Here is a 17,290-nt window from a genome sequence, read left to right as displayed (position 1 = left end):
AACCAGGACTTTCAAAGATTAATATCATGTGAGCAACTAGATGAGAAGCAGGTTTTCAGTTTAAAATAGGTAATGGAAACCAGAAACAGGTATTTATAATGAACTAATAAGCACTGATGACAAATTTTAGTGTTTATCATTGAACCAGCCATTGTTTGTTTGTTTATTTTTAATGAATGGTAATCAGTACTGTGTTAAAGAGAGTCCTACTCAAAGACTAATTCTGATAGTCCTTTTTCAGAAAATGAATAAAGTTTTAAAAATGACTTTAGCTGTCTTATCTCATTTATATTTCCCAGTAACCCCATCAAAATAGGTAGGGGGAGTACCACAGTCATCTCCATTTAAAAGGTGAAGAACTTGTGGCTTAGAGAAGCTAAATGGCTTTCTCAAGATCTTATGGTTAGAGAAAATGTGTTTGGACAAATGTTTTCTGACTCTTAATCAGCAACACCATGTAGTGGAATAGCATGGATTTTGCAGTCAGACAGAATTTAGTGCGTCATGCTCAACCACTTACCTGTGTTGTCAAGTTGCTCAACTTCTCAGAGCCTTGGTTTCTTTACACAATGGGAGTGACAATTACTTAGTAGGTTTCTGGGGAAGGATTACATGAAAAAGCCTATGTAAGGTGCTTGGTAGATTATTAGTGCTTTTCACCTAGAGAGAGCCCAAATGAATACTATTCCCCTTTGGTTTTTCACTGTATCATACTGTCTTACAGTATAAAACAATGAAGAAAGAGTATTTTAAGGTAAATATATACTCACTAGAGGCCCAGTGCACAAATTTGTGAACGAGTGGGGTCCCTCAGCCTGGCTGGCGATCAGGGCCAGTCGGGGCTGGCCAGCCAGGGGGAGGGACCCTGGCTGGCAGGGGAGAGGGACTGCAGGAGGTTGGCTGGCCGCAGGAGGTTGGCTGTGGGAGCACACTGACCAACAAGGGGCAGCTTCTACGTTGAGCGTCTGCCCCCTGGTGGTCAGTGCACATCATAGCTACTGCTGGTCATCCAGTCATAATGGTCGCTTAGGCTTTTATATATAGATATAATTTATTATTACCAATGAATATCCATGAATGATTTAAATATACATGACTGATTATTTGAAACTAACTATGTCACATTTTTTTCTAGGAAAGCTATTTTAAAATGCTGTTTTGAAAATGTTTGTTCAGATGATGCCTTATCAAAGGAAAATATGGGTATGTGAAGCCCTGTCCTGCTTTTAGCTCTTTTACTTCTATTTAATTCTACCAAATATAGTTGTAGTCCTTTGAAGAAAAATAATGTACATATATACATATCTGAGAAACATTAGTGGGTTATTTTGGGTATTGATTTACATTCTAGGGCTTTTCAATTGTCTTTACATTCCTATTAGTCTACTGCTCCAGATTTGCTGTTCCTTTATGAAGTTATTCTCTACCAATTGTCACCCCCCCCCCCCACACACACACCTTAGAGATCAGGAGGAGAGCTAATTATGTGCAGCTTCTTTACCTCTCCAACTATCAGTTTCTTCATCTGTAATCAAGAGATGCAGTGAAAACTGGCTTATCCAACATGGAGAGGACTGTTTCTGGAAATAAATTTTTTAAAAATAAAATACCAGCAGTTGTGGGAAGAAATATCAGCAACAATACATTTCAATCCAGACCTCTCCATTCCAAATGGAGTGGAGTGCCAAAGGGAGAGAAGGAAGAAAAGTGGCAGCCTGGGGCTCCCAGCTGAATAGCTGCTGGTATTAGAACACAGTAGGTGAGTGGAATGCAGGGAGAAGGTTTTAATTTCAAAAGTGCTTTACCCTTTGTACATTTCTGTGTCTTGAAAAGCAGGCAAATGCTTATTTGCAAGATGGAACTTAGTCAGCCTTACAGAGGTTTCAAAGCGCAGTAACCCCCCAGAAGTTATTCATGCCATCCTCCCTTTCACTTGTAGCCACCCCCAGCTCCTATGGCACTGTGTTTCAATTAGCTAAATAGTCACATATTTATAGTCTCATTGAAAGAAAGAAAAACAGGCAGAGAAAGGTTGGGATAGTTATTATTACTTTTAATCCTTTATTCTTCTCCTAAACTACTACAAAATTCTATTGTTTCTGTCTCTTCTTATTTAGCGGCTGCTTTCCTTTTAATTAAGGTGCCCTTTAGGGCTGTTTTGTCCCTTTGCCTCACAAGATCAGTTCAAATATTCCTGTAGCTTATCCCTGACTGAGTTCCCACGAGGAAGCCCTGGCACTGCAGCTGAGGGCTCCATCGCTGGGATCCTTCTACCCTCCAACTTGCAAGGGGTACTGCACAAGAAACCCAGTGCAGTCGGAAGCCCATTGACAGGAAGTGACTCTTCTGTGTAAACGAGTGAATTCATCTCAGGACTTATCCATGGGAAGGGAAGCCTTTTTAGGAGTCTCACATTCTGTGTGGCTTTAAAAGTCTCAATGTTAATGGTTAAAATAGCCCAATCTGTGTTTTACTCCTCCATCTCATTTGAACATCTGAAGAGCAGAAACATCTAGCCTACAGTTTTCTTTGCAAGAGCTGTCTACATATTGAGAGAGTAGTTATTTAACAGTAGTCTAACCCTCTTCAGATATTTTACCTGATACCTATATTTCTATGGATCCCTAAATGCAAGCCTCCAATATCTCACATTTATTCTTAAGGCAGAATCAACCCTAGATCAAGTAATATAGGAAAATTATACCATCTTCTTCTGGAATCTCTGCAAGCCCTACTTTTTGGACTAGCTTTCCTATTGGTCTTCTGCTCCAGATTTGCTGTTCCTTTATGAAGTTACTAGAGGCCCAGTGCATAAATTTGTGCATGGGTGGGGTCTGGCTGGCCAGGCCCCAATCAGGACGGATCGGGGCCAGGCATGTCTGGAGGAGGAGACGGTGGGAGGTTGGCTGGCAGGCCCACCTCGATCAGGGCCTGATCAGGGCCAGGCCAGTTGGGGCTGCATGAGATTGGCCGGCAGCAGCCCCACCCCCCCATTGGGCGGGTTCGCTAGCCACAGTGGGCGTCATAGCGACCTGTCATTCTGGTCCTTACGGCGTTCCAGTCACTGGCTTTTTATATATATAGATTCTCTACCAATTGTCACCATCACACACACCCTAGAGATCAGGAGGAGAACTAATTAAGTGCAGCTACTTTACTTCTCCAACTATCAGTTTCTTCATCTGTAATCAAGAGATGCAGTGATGGTGAGGGCATATATGGGAGTGAGGTGGGGGGGGGGCAATGGTAAGATATGTACACATATAATACCTTAATAAAAATAAATAAATAAAAAAATAATGAATGCAACAGAATTGTGAGAAAACAAGTGGAAAAGAAAATAAATAAATAAATAAATACTAAACTCATGATTTCCCTCGCTCCTGCCAGAAACCAGTTCTTCCCACAGACAATCTAATCTGGGGACCTTCACATTTGTCAGTCTTCCTGTTTGGCAAGTCCTTTCTACAGAAATACTCATCATTTGCTACCATATCTGCTCATCTTTCTCAAGGGCCACTTTTCCTGACCTTCCCTAACCATCCTCCCTATCACCCCATTTTAAATCGCAACTCTCATCCCATATCCCCCCCATCCCCACTACCTGCTCTAATTTTCTCTCCACCACTATCTCCTCGTGAAATAATTTCCTTATATATGTGTTTAGTAGCCATCTGTAGTCACAAAAATAATGTGTTTTATGAGGCTACAAATTTTTATATATTTTGCTAACTTGATGTTTTCCTAGTATGGTACCTGATGTATATAGTACTTGCTCAATAAATAGTTACAGGCATGAAAGAATAATTTAAAAAAAAAGAGAGATATGCAGTGAAAGCCAGCTTATCCAACATGGAGAGGACTGTTTCTGGAAATAAATTAATTCTTGTGAGGCAAAAGGACAGAATAGTGAAGAAAAAGTTGAGGAATCATTAAATAATTTAAACTGTATACCCACTACTATGTAAAGATTTAATCTAAGATACAACTATTTGTGGAACATGTCTGTATTTTTTGGAAAATTGATACAAGGAATATCATGTATTATACAGGGTGGGGCAAAAAGTAGGTTTGCAGTTGTGAGTATGTGAAACAGAGTTTATTCTTGTTTTATTATTTATTAATTATTGTATTATTTTTCCATATGAGCAACTATAAACCTATTTTTGCCCCACCCTATATTTGTATTATCCCTATAATTCATTTCCCCCAGTGTTTAGGGATAAGAAAATGCATCTATGATGATGAAATATAAATAGCAATAATAATAGCAATGAAAACCAATACTTATAACAATTTCTATATATCCTCACTCTTTTAAGTATTTTATGTATTAGTTTAACCCTTATAAGATCTGTATGAGGTTGATAAAGTAGATATTATATCTCCCATTTTATTGATGAGAAAGCTGAGGCACTTAAGAGGTTATATGACTTTTCTAAGGTCACATTTTTTCTTAAAATTAATCAAAGTGTGCAGCTATTTCTTTGGTTGCTTTAAGTACCAGGAACCTTAAAGCTATTTTTTTTAATGTACACCACTGGTACAACTACTGGTCTAAGCATTTTAAAATGTAATTATTGCCATTAGTATCCCCTTTAATGAGTTGATTTTTATTTCTTTTAATCTTTGAGTTTTTATCATTTTTCAAATTATATCACTATTTTCTGTTGGTAAATAGCTCATTTCTTTTGGGTGAATAGACAGTCTATAAAAGTTTGATTAAAAAAGATATTGACATATTAATAACTACCCAGGGCAAACTAATAATCTGTTAGCATTCATTATTAAATTAGCAAACGATGTATTCATAATCGAGTTGGGACATGTAAGCATGGAAGGGAATGGTTAATATAGAAAAGGCCTGCATCGTGGGGTGAGTCCTATCAAGAGCATGAAGAGCTTGGAGCTTGGGTCAGGGAAGTAGAAGGGGTGACAAGGAGAGAGGTGATATCTTACTACTCAAGACAAATCTTACCTCTTGGTAAGATGTGATTGGTCTTCATGCCCCTGGTACAAAGCCTTGTGCTTCCAATTTCTGTTTGTGTCCTCAGGAATGATGCTGTCTTCTCCATTACATTTTACCCTGTATTTTACTCATCTCTATATTCATTGTAAGTAGACAAAGGAGTGTTTGTGGTTACTCAAAATCCAAACAAAACCAAGTTTTCTATAAGAATGCCTTCTAAACGTCCTTATTGAAACGTCCCTGCAAATTTACTTAATATGATATTTTTTAGTGCCAGCTTTGGGGTGACCCAACCAGTAGCCTCTTTATATAGGAAGGAAACAGCTTCTTTAAACATTTAATAGAGAAGTAGAGTTGAAAGAAAACTTCATAAATATGCATTTGAAAGCTTTTAAAATAGTGACTGATTTATTGAGACAAACAGCATTTCTCATTGGGAATGGAAAAACAATTTGATTTATTTTACAAAACTTCATTTTTAAAAGCCAGATATGGACTTCAGCATGAGATTTCTTTTTCACTTTCTCTGAGTGATGGAGCAGCTGTAATGCTATCATTTTACTCTGAACAACAAATTCAAAGAAGTCAGGGAAACTACAGGATAATCAGTATTGATAGAAGATGATTGGTCACACAATCAGCAAAGGCATTCATTCTGTCTCTATCTTTGGAAGCTATCATTGACCAATTTTGATAACCTAGTTTGTAGATTACAGTAACTGCTCTTTCTTGAGAATTATTTTTGAACTCTATCAGTTCACAAAATAGGAGTACCTATTTAGAAAAGCAAAGCTCCCGTGGCTCTGGAAACAGGATTTGACATCCGTCAAGTTGGTATTATGTACCCTGGTTGACTTATGAAGTCATCCATTACTTTATCTACCCTTGTTCAAAAAGCAGTGTACATATTTTTCCAGATCACTTGAAAACAGAGAGCCTACAATGCCATTCAGCACTGATGTTCATTATCATAAATTGATTGTATTTTAGCATAGCTTTAGAAATATAAAGATGTTTTTGTGCCATTTTTCCTTTACAGCATAGCTCAAAATCCATCTTCTCAACCATGCATTAAATGTCAGTGTCAATAGCCTTAGACTCAGAATGTAAAGCAGGAAAACACAACACCTGTGAGTAGGGCTGGAGAATCAGTGTAAAGGAACCACAAGTAGTGGTCTGTTAGGTAACAGGTTACGAAGTGAAAAGTTTGTCATATATAGAGGTCAATTTCATTAACAAAATTGCTTCAGCAAAAATGTACATTCCTCTAGAAAATTCTGGACATAGGGTTGCTTTCATATTTTTAGATAAACTTTCCAGGTGATTCTTATGCCCACCAAACTTTGAATACCATCGTTCTAGAATGTAATAGTTCAGACTTCATGTTCTTAGGCTTTAGCAGTTACCATAGAACACAGATCTATGTGGATGAAACTAACATATCAATTATAATTTTTGCTTGTTTTATTTTTGAACATAGGAACTGGTCCTAAAGTGTGGAATGGCTTATCAGAATGCTGTTTTCAAGCTGTTTTGAGAAAACCTAAGATTGGCTGTGAAGATACGAGGGCCAGGAAGTCTTATTGGACCCCCCTTTTGAGGGGTCCTCAAACTTTTTAAACAGGGGGCCAGTTCACTGTCCCTCAGACCATTGGAGGGCCGGACTATAGTTTAAAAAAAAACTATGAACAAATTCCTATGCACACTGCACATATCTTATTTTGAAGTAAAAAACAAAACGGCAAAAACACCCGCATGTGGCCGGCGGGCCGTAGTTTGAGGACGCCTGGTCTAGACCTATTCTCTTGAGTCCCTGGCCCTTAGTAGGCACAGAATAAATATTTGTTGATTTAATATAAAGAAAATTGGGGAAAGCAATAAATATTGACAGAAAAATTTCTTTTGTAGACAAAATTATAATGTGCCTTGGCTGGTGTAGCTCAGTTGGTTGAGCGTCATCCCAAGCAATGAAAGGTAGCCTGTTCAATTCCTGGTCAGGGTATATGCTCAGGTTGCGGGCTCAATCCCTGGTAAGGGGGCATGGAGAAGGCAGCTGATCGATGTTTTCTTTCACATTGATGTTTCTCTCTCTCTCTCTCTCTCTCTCTCTCTCTCTCTCTCTCTCTCTCTCTTTCTCTCTCTCTCTCTCCCTCCTGTTCCTCCTCTCTAAAATATAAAATAAAATAATTGAAAATTGGAATGTGAAAAATGTAAACTAAAAATTGTTTTTTCAGTACTCTAGGGACAACCAGGAAAGGATAAATATTATCTATTTAATAATCTCCCATGACCTTATTTAACACCATTATTTAATAAACAATGTTTTAGCAGAATTTTAAAATTTCTTTCTTACAAATAATAGGTAAGAGAAAATTATCAACAAAGATGATAATAAAGTATAGCTTCTTTTGAAATCGAGAAAAGGAAACAATGCATAAAACTTTTCACATTATAATTTTTGTTTTTTACCTTACAACATGCTTAGTTTACAAGTTCGTGTGTGTGTGTGTGTGTGTGTGCGTGCGCATGTGTGGCTATAATCTCATGTGGATATATATCTCACTTTTCCTAAACAGTATTAATAAGAAAAAAATTAAATGCATTCAACAGTTACATTAAAAATTAATGCTGTTGCTGAGAACACCTTGCTTCTGTATTCAATGATAATATTTTAGCTCTGTAGTGTGTATCTTGCTGGGTCTATTTTCATGTTCCATGAACTTTCAGCTGTTCTATGTAGTGTGATTTGTGGTGGTCTGCCAATGAACGGTGGATAATAGGAGGTGGTATGTCAGATTTTTGTAACCAGAGTGGAAGGTGATGGGATGTATATTCATGGCCTTTCTCTTTGAATCATGTTGCCTTTGGAAGGACTTCTCAGGTGCTCCATCTGTCTCTTGTGCAGGACAGCAGGCTCCACATGGCCTCCTTTCCTTGATCATTACCTCAACAAGACTCTATAGCAAATGAAAATGCTTTTTTTATTTAAATCAGAAATTCAGTTGCATATTGTTAATCAGTAGTTGAGTCTTTAGAGTTATAATAGGTGTTTATTTCTTTGGGGGGTATTGTTTTATCACAGCAAGTTCAGTGAATTATCAGATTTTTTTGCCAATTTAATATATTCCTGTCACAGTAGCACCTACAAAAGAAACTTTTAAGTGTGTTTTTAAAAAATATCAGATTAGGCAATTAAGATGTGTTGATATTTGGATTAGGAATAGACTAGCCTGTGTCTAGCCTAGCCACTTCATCATATGGCTCCCTTTTAAAGAGTAATTTTAATGGTTTATTGCAGAGATTGGTAAACTGTGGCCCTCAGTCCTACCATTGGATGCCTGTTTTTATAAATAAAACTTTATTGGAACATAGCCCCTCTCATTTGTTTGTGTACATGTCTATGGTTTGCACTACAGCAGCAGAATTGAGTAGTTGTGACAGAGACCATCTGGCCCACAAAGCCTGAAATATACTCTCTGGCCTTTCACAGGAAAAGTTTGCTGACCCCTGGTCTATTAATAACATAATTTAGTTTAGTGTCCTTGGCTCCTGATTTTAAAAAAGCACACATTTTAGTGAGCTTTTATTGTTTTGGGGTACTTAACACATAGCAAAAATGTCATCTACATTTTTCAAGGAATAATTGTAAAATATTCACCTTGAAATCTATTAATAATTTTGTATCAAGTAGAGGGCATATGTGAAATTTATACAAAATATTATTTCTTATCTTGTAACATTTGGAAGATTTCCTCTTTTGTGGTGGCTAAGATTATGAATTAGATTGAATTAAGATGTAGCATATTTTACTATATTAATTATGTTTCTTTAGTTGTCTCTGAGACAGAAGTTTTACTAAAAGAACTGGAGCAAATGCTACAGCAAGCTCTAGAACCCACAGCAACACCCGATGAGCCCGAAGAAGAACGTGGAGAGGAAATAAATACAGGAGAAAAGGTAATATTGATAGTTATAAGTAACAATTTCAAATTCTTTACATGGCAGAGATTGTTCCTGGGTGGGCATTTTAAGTATATGGAAAACCTTTCTCAATTCTCAAATTTGAGCCCTTGATTATCATGAGCTGAATGATAAACTAGTAGCCTGTTGAGAAATCAGAATAGATCTATCAGTCTTGGAAAAAATACCTGAGTTTCAGCAGAGGTGCTCTTTTTGTTTCAGATCTTTGAGGTTGGAATTGAAGAGAGATGGAAGGGGCTTAATGTAGTGAAGGGAATGCCACTAAAGAGGCCTCCTCCGCACTGCCAGTCTCCACAGTCAGGAGGGGCACTGGGGTTAGGGCAGCTGGGGAAATCTGCCCTGTCTATTTCATGCATAAAGATAGCTTCTATAGGGACAGGTTCCATTATTAAAATACTAGATAGAATCTTTTATTGTAATACATTTCACCATTCATATCTAGACTTGTTCTTTTTTTCCTTTTGGCCAACATGTTGGGCTGAGAAAGACCACGTGTCCTTAACTTTATTTAATACTTATATATGACAACAGAAATTTAAATTGGTTGAGAAACTGCTCAGCACATGAGCTCCATGTATCTTTTCCTGGTTTGTCTTACTTAACTTCCAGGTCATTAATACAGAGCAGCGATGTGGTAGGTGTGAAAAAAATAAGTCATAAGGCAGCCACTTCCACAGGCAGCATAGCTGTTGCCTGAGTGGTTAGGAAGGAGAATGGCAGCGAGGAGTCAGGTATCTTTATGGCGTTATTCATTCAATCATTTAGATAGGTAGTGGGTCTGGAGTTCAGAGCACAGTGGTTAGGAGCACTGACTCTAGAATATAGCCTGCATCCCAGCCCTGGTCCTGCCACTGACAACTTGTGTAATTTGGCAAAGTTGCTCATCACTTGCCTCAGAGGATTGTTTGGAGGGTTAAATAAGACAAACTGGGAAAAGTGCTCAGCGTAGTGACACCTACGGTTAGTTGTTACTACAGGTGAGAAATGGCAATGGCGGTCACTAGAGAGAAGGAGTACAGAGATGTCTTTATCTCTTTCCCCACATTCTCACTTTGAGTAACTACTCCTCATCCCCCCCAAAGTGAAAATACTGTGTACACACTTTGGAAGACTGCCCAATTGCATGATTTTACTCAGAACTTCAACAAGAATAAAGAAGATTCTTAAACACCTCCTTTATTGACTTTGAAATCAAGAGAATGTACAGAATTTACAATTAAGGAGATCAGTGTGTTAAAAGAAAATATGTAAAATTAATGTTAAAAACTCTTACTGAGTTGAAAAACATGATGGTTTTATTAATCAGTTGAAAATGCTATTTTTCCATTTAGAGTTCCTTTTTTTCAAAAATCTTCTTTTCTGTATCTCACCTTTTATAGAACAAGATCTATAGATTGGTGATGTATCTTATATATAACTAGAGACCTGATGCATGAAAATTCGTGCAAGAGTAGGCCTTCCTTCCCCCGGCTGCCGGCACCGGCTTCCCTCCGGCATCCAGGACCCAGTCTGGCTTCCCTCGGGCTGCCCGCGGGTACCAGGGACCGGGCTGGCTTCCCTCCAGCCCCAGCTTCATCATGAAGGACGTCCGGTCTAATTAGCATATTACCCTTTTATTATAGATTACTGTACATTTTTCTTTTCTAGCAAATGTGTGTTTTGTTTGAGCACCATATGGTTCTGTACAATGTGTTTTCAGTCTTTGCAGTTCATCTTTTCAAAAATACAGCCAGGTTGATTTTTATAGAGATGTCCTGGAGCTTTTACAGTCACAGAACTGGCTTCTGTTTTGCCATTATAACTAGTAACTTGATAAAACAGAAAATTACTTCTGATTTTTATTTCTTCAGGTACAACACATAGTTTTAATACATCACCAGGCAAGAGCTTGCTTTTTTAGATTCTTGTAATATTATATGCTTTCAAAAGGCATTTAGGAATTGTAAAAATTAACCATTTTAACTCGCTGGCAGGCAGGGGAAGGCCTCCTGCCGACTGGTTTATAAGCCACTCTCCACACTGAGCTTTGTAAGTCTGGCATTCACACCAGGCTCAAGATATTTAGGGCCTTGTTCACTTTTAAGCAAGGAGAATAGCAGTGAAACCAATGATCAAAGCTGGAGTAATTTCCACTTTAAACGCAAAGAAGTGACCACCTCAGGGGTTTCTTTTCTTCCTCCCTCCTTCCCTCCCTCCCTTTCCTCCCTTCCTCCCTCCCTTCCTTCCTTTCCCACTTAAAATGGGAGCTGCATTTTGTTTTTAGGAAAAAGTGGCCTCTTATAAGCTAATCCACCAAAACGAATCACCTGATAACTTTAAAGTTCTGAGCATGTTCATACTCTAAGCAAATATTGTCTGAGCTATTTTCAAAGTTATAAATTTGATGATATTTTCATCATTCACTTCACATGAGTTTTCAAGTTGATTTCTCGCAAGCGTCTATACTAATGGATGAGAGTAGCAACATGAAAACAGCATACATATGGAAAATCAGAATTTATTTCTATTTGTCATTGTAATAGTTTGAGATTATTTTCCTCAGTGGAGTCACCTTCCTAATTATGTTCTTCTTTAGCTGATATTAAAACGGGTCGACATGTCCTAACTTGGCAAGCAGTGGGCGGGGATTCATTTCAGATTTTTATAAAATCCATCTGAGTAATTTACAAATTAGATAATCCATTTACAAAGAAAACCATTTACTTAATAATTATTTATATTATAGTATACTTTTGATATATGAAAATACTTATTTACATTTTTTCCTTGAATTTCCTGGGAAGTTAACTCGAATGAACCTTGAAGTTATAAATCTCCTATGTGTGGGTATGTTTACATTGTTTTTACCAGTGTCCTGTCTAAACAAGCTTAAGAAAACTATCACTGTTTGTGAGGAATGCAGATGCTTGTGAGAAGATGACCACAGAAAATGTGACTAAAATAGCTTTAAGTTGTACTTCCTATAATAGTAGTTTTAAAAGTAAACAAATATAGAAAACTCACAGAATTAAAATGATCCAATTTTTTCAAAATTAAAACTAAAAGTGTAGTGTTGGGGAACAGACAAGACCTAAGTTTTATATTAACACTAGAGGCCCGGTGCACGAGGGGTGTCCCTCAGCTGGGCCTGCACCCTCTCCAATCTGGGACCCCTTGGGGGATGTCCAACTGCCGGTTTAGGGGCATTAACTGCAGCCTTTAGGAAAATCACACAGAATGTCCTTGACATACAAACAGTGTGGTTTTATGAGTTGTTTTAATAATAATGGCCATTCCTTTAAATAATATCTGCTTACATACAATACAGCTGGTACTATGTGAATTCAGAATGTTAGTATCACAAAATCTTAGAAGGTTATAGTGGAAATAACCTTGAATTGTCTAGCCCAAACTTTTATAAATATTGGAATTCCCTTTTCAAAGATTTTGAATGCTTTTTGTCCTAAGAAGCTTAACCAACTTTTGAGGCAACCCATTTTCTGTGAAAGGACTGGAGGATTCTGGCAGTGCTGAGGGACTGGGTGCTGCCATCTTGTGGCTATGGGCGCCACCATATTTGTGATGGTGTGATGGTTAATTTGCATATTCCCTCTTTATTAGATAGGATTTACTATACATTATACTATATATAGGGGTCATTTTTTGACCACCACCTTAATAGAAAACTTTGTGTAACTCAGTGATGGGCAACCTTTTGAGCTTGGTGTGTCAAACTTCGCCAAAAAACTGAGCATAACTCGGGTAGTGTGTCACTTTGAGGAAAAAACTAACTCCAAGACTAGTCGCAAATGTTTCATCCTCGGCATGCGGCCGTGTGTCATCAGAAATGGATACGCGTGTCAGTGCTGACACGCGTGTCATAGGTTCGCCATCACTGGTGTAACTGCTATCGTTCAAGACTTATCAATTACTTTATGTTTTGTTCAAATAACTGAACCTAGTCTTCAGATACAGTTGAGGTAGTACTGATGAATTGTGTGGTTATTTTTACAGTTGCCTCAGTGGGGCCCTGACGCTCCTGCAAGCAGTCCATTTGAAAACCATTGTGAAGAGGACTATGTTATAATTGACGGGATAAAATTAAAAGCTGGGGAATGTATTGAAAATATAACTAACAAGTTTAAAGAAATCGATGCTTTGATATCTGAATTATAGGGCCTTATCAATATTTTCAAAAGGTAATTATAAAAACAAACTCAAAAACTTAAAATGTTTAGTGAAATAGGTATGTATTATACCAAAGTTGATATTTGTAATAACTTTCTACTTTATATTTTGAGGCTATACATTGTTTTGAGATCCAATCAAATGATATTAAAGTTAAAGTTACAATTTTAGAATTTAAGAAACCCTAATGTTTGTAGTTTGTTTTTCTTGTTTGCCCTAAGTTTAAAATGGGTTATGAAACTTACTGCAAAAATACATGCTTTACAATGGTTATTTAAGTCCTTTATTCAAATGTGGATGTTAAGGTGGCTGACAAGTTATTATATTTCTTACAGATAATTCAAATCTAATATGTTTAGAGAACGTGTATTTGTAGTAGAATTAAGCTACTACAAAATAAAATGTAAAAATGGTTATATAATAGAGTTGGAGCTTTTCTTAAAAAGCAAAAATGTTAATTGCCTTATTATATTGGAAATAATTATTTCAACCACAGTGCTCAAATTTGGCTAATACTCTGTTGGGGATCTTTGGAAGATCAGAATCCAGGACCCTTTTCCACTGAATCAGTAAATCTGGAAATGGGGATGGTCAAATGTAGTTAAAAATCTAGACAGATAAGTTAAACACATTCACTATAAAATAAATCTAAACCATATGCAATACCACTCTCAACATCTCCCCTGAAACCCATTCCTTAGGGATTGCCTTAGTGGGCATTGGTCTAGATAGAGTTTTGTACACATCATGGTGTGTGTCTGTGCACAGCCACCTCTAGTTCCAGCCCCGGCTCCCCCTCTCTTCCGGATTATAAGGGTAGGGAAAAGGACATTCCAAAGAAAAGCAAGAGAGTATCTGGTACCTGCTGTTAGTTGAATTAGCTGGAGTGACATGTGATAGCAAGAAAGTAAGCTACAACAGATGAGGGCTGTGTAGACAGGTGGAGGAGCTTATAACTGTAGGGACCAAGGGAAGAGTTTAAACAGTGGAATCCCTGTTCTACTTCAGAAAGATCTCATGAGCGTCAGGGTGGAGAATAGAGTGAGAGAGAGTAACCCTGGAGTCAGCAGACCAGTTAGAAGACTACTTTGGGTATTCAGTTGTGAGATTCTGAGAACCTACTGCACAAATAGATGCTTTACAATAGTTATTTAAGCCCTTTATTCAAATGTAGATGTTACTCAAATGTGAAGTATGATGGTCCTGTGATGGAGAGAATTGGATAGATTCAGGCTGTATTTATACCAATGAATTATTAGGATTTAGGGACTAGATATAAGGATGAGACGGGGGAGTCAAGGATGACTCCAGGTTTCTACTATTCACAATACATGCAGATTAGAAATGTTGGACAAATACCAAGTTTGAGCCAAACTGTGTGACTTTAGCAGAGATTCTACGCTACTCGTGCTTTGACAAATTCTGCATCCCAATACCACTCTGAGAACGGAGTGACTAGAATAGTCTCAACATGTCATATTTAAATTCTATGTGGTATAAAACAGTGAAGATTAAGGCTTCCTTTCTTTCTTCCAGCTGAATTTGCTTCACAGCATTTTAGAAAAACTTTTCCTTTTTTTCTTGGCATTATGATTTTATATTCACAGCCTACAAGATGTCTCAAAGTAATTAGTCCCATTTTTTGTTACTGCTTAGAATCAACTATAAAAATGACTACAATTGTATTTGAAAGACTTTACCAGCAATTCAAGTGTTTGATATAAACCCCCATCTAGAAGATCAATTAGGTCACTTGTAACTAATTCCTGCTGGTGGAACAGTCAATGCTCATCAGAGTCCGATTTCTCAGATCAGATGCTGAAATATCCAGATTGAATTTATTTCTGCCACGTTCTGAGTGTTACAAGTCTGGAATTTCCACTGAAGACATTGTGTACTTGAGCAGCTCAAAATAGTTCTGAGAACAATTATTTGGGTTGGTTCTGTCTTCAGTGGAAACCGCAGACTCCTTCTAAGAAGAGGCTGGAGGAACCTCTATCATGTGAGAATGAAGGCTTTCAAATTTTCAGATAGAATCTCCCCAGGAAAGGGGATGAAGGGATAGTCAGGGCTGAGAATGCTGCCTGGCTGGCAAACCCTCCCTGCTGGTAAATGTCCAATGTTCCAAGGCAGGCTGTATGCTGAGGTGGCATAGCAGTGGGGCTGTGGAAACAATGCCTGCCTTCAGATCCTGGTGCTGCCATCTACTGAGTAGGAGACTTGAGGCAAGTTACTCAACTTCTCTGAGCCGAGGTTTTTGGCTTTTCATCTAGAAAGCAGAGAACATGTGGAAAACTATGCAAGTTATGACCATGATTATTGTTGGCTCGGAGCATTTCTTTTCTGACCACCCCTGCCATGCCTCTTCTGTGCCCATTGAACTAACATGCTCCTTTGGACAGAACCTGAAGTAACACATCTGCTTTTGGGGGACTGAGACCAAGGATTGTGTGTGATTAGCTGACGTGTAGGTCAGGCCTGGTGGTAGGCAATACCTTACAATTTATAGCTAGAACCTCTTGCTAGGCCCAAGGAGGACATCATAAGGAAATTGCATCTGCCCACCAAGGGAGGTTAAATTCTAAGTACACTTATTATATCAAGTTTGGTATGTGAGGTATAAGGCAATATGTCAGGGCCTTGTGCCCAGGCATTTCGGTTTGAGGAGTGGCTGACTGATATTCTTTGGAACGAGTTGGGTCAAGCCTATCTGTCTATATTCTCCATGAACTTAGGGAAGGTCTGAGTCCACTAGAAGCTGTGTCCTCGGTTAGATCTGTAGATCCTGGAGAGTTGAGCATCAGATCCAGCTCTGTTGTCCTACATTCCAGGAAGTCTTGGTCCATTTGTCCTTGCTGGAAGTTGAATTTATGCAGGGATTTCCATTGGTAAAAGGCTTAGCTCTATCTTTATTGTAGGCTGCCTGTGCACTTTTGATAGGTTAGTCTCTTGTTGCCACCAGTGAAGTGAAGAAGGAAATGCACTATGTACTTGCAAAAGTCTATAGCATACCACAATTAAAGAATTCTAAGTGCTTCTTTAGGGCTGAACCCATTCTTGATGCCTTCAACCCCATGGAAGTGATACTTTGGTCAAGCTGCTTTAGTCTCTCCATGTCTCACGTTCCTTATCTGAAAAATTAGGATGATGGTGATGATCATGGTAATAATTGTCTTAACAATACTAATGTCCTAGAGTTGTTGAACAGAATAAAATGAGTTCCGACATGCAAGGCACCTAGCAAAATGCCTGGCACATTATGTAACTGTCATTACTATTTTTACAGTCTAGTAAGAGAGAGACCTCTGAAGCAATGCCAGAATTGGGAGGGAGAAGAGTGGACTTGCTGGAAAGGGTGAAAGCCACACGCCGAACAAAGCATGGAGGTGAGAAAAGCAGGAACACATGAGAAAAGCAGGAACACAAACACCCAGCCCCTAATCCCAGTAACTAGAATGCAGGGAATGGGGAGTGCAGGGGGTAGGGATTAAGGCTGCACCAAGCAGGTTGGGCTCTGCTCAAAGAAATCCTTCTAAATCATCCTAAAGAGTCAGCACCTCATTCAATAGGGAAACCAAGTTATGCAGTCATGGGAACAGTGATCACCAGAATCTGCTGGTTTAAACGCCCAAGAGTGCTGGGTGCTGCGATTGGTTTGGAATCAGACTATTCTGCGATGTGCATGATTGCAGAAGGAGGGTGGGGGCAACGGGCAGCCATTACTATGCCAACCTGTGCCCCTGTGTCTGAGAAAACGATGCCCTGATGTTAGCTCAGATTGTCAGCTTCCACAGCGAGTGCCTTAGGGTTGCCAGCAGGCAGCCAGTGACTGGAAGGTTAGGTGTCTCCGCGAAGTCTTATTAAACTTGCTGCCTGGAAATAATGCACCATAACCACAGAGTTTTAAATGGCAAAGGATCTCTGGCTGTCAGAGAAGTTACAGGTAGATACTTTCATTTGTCCTCCATGAAAGCTTAATATCATTTTCTTCTGTTCGAGTCAACTCACAGACCTCATTACTTCAAGTTCGCCGGGCAGCCAGAGCAGCTTTTTTGATTTTACTGTGCTCTCAGAATCTTGTTGGGGAAGAGCTAATGCATTTTTAACCAGCTCCAGCAATTTAAAGCTCTTAGGTGCTGTAGCATATTAATTCAGTTATTGGTAACTCTCTTA

General features: G+C 38.5%; 1 protein-coding gene across 3 annotated transcripts in view; it reads left to right on the top strand.

Moving 5' to 3' along the window:
• ZCWPW2 (zinc finger CW-type and PWWP domain containing 2) overlaps positions 1 to 16,469 on the top strand; it is a 61,476-nt gene extending 45,007 nt beyond the window's left edge. The window contains exons 6-9 of one of the 3 annotated variants that reach the window (XM_054729688.1): positions 1,136 to 1,203; positions 8,802 to 8,926; positions 12,944 to 13,128; positions 16,404 to 16,469. In XM_054729688.1, coding sequence (XP_054585663.1) covers positions 1,136 to 1,203; positions 8,802 to 8,926; positions 12,944 to 13,105 — 355 coding nt within the window. In that variant the 3' untranslated portion in view covers positions 13,106 to 13,128; positions 16,404 to 16,469. Of the gene's footprint in view, positions 1 to 1,135; positions 1,204 to 8,801; positions 8,927 to 12,943; positions 13,447 to 16,403 lie in introns of those variants that run through there. The other 2 variants (XM_008156820.3, XM_054729689.1) reach the window with 2 other exon arrangements.
• The last annotated feature ends 821 nt before the right edge of the window (positions 16,470 to 17,290 follow it).

The sequence above is a fragment of the Eptesicus fuscus genome, chromosome 18, assembly GCF_027574615.1.
Source record: "Eptesicus fuscus isolate TK198812 chromosome 18, DD_ASM_mEF_20220401, whole genome shotgun sequence".
Taxonomy (NCBI): Eukaryota; Metazoa; Chordata; class Mammalia; order Chiroptera; family Vespertilionidae; genus Eptesicus; species Eptesicus fuscus.
The sequence above is the reverse complement of the archived record's forward strand: the minus strand, read 5'-3'. Positions and strand labels throughout refer to the sequence as shown.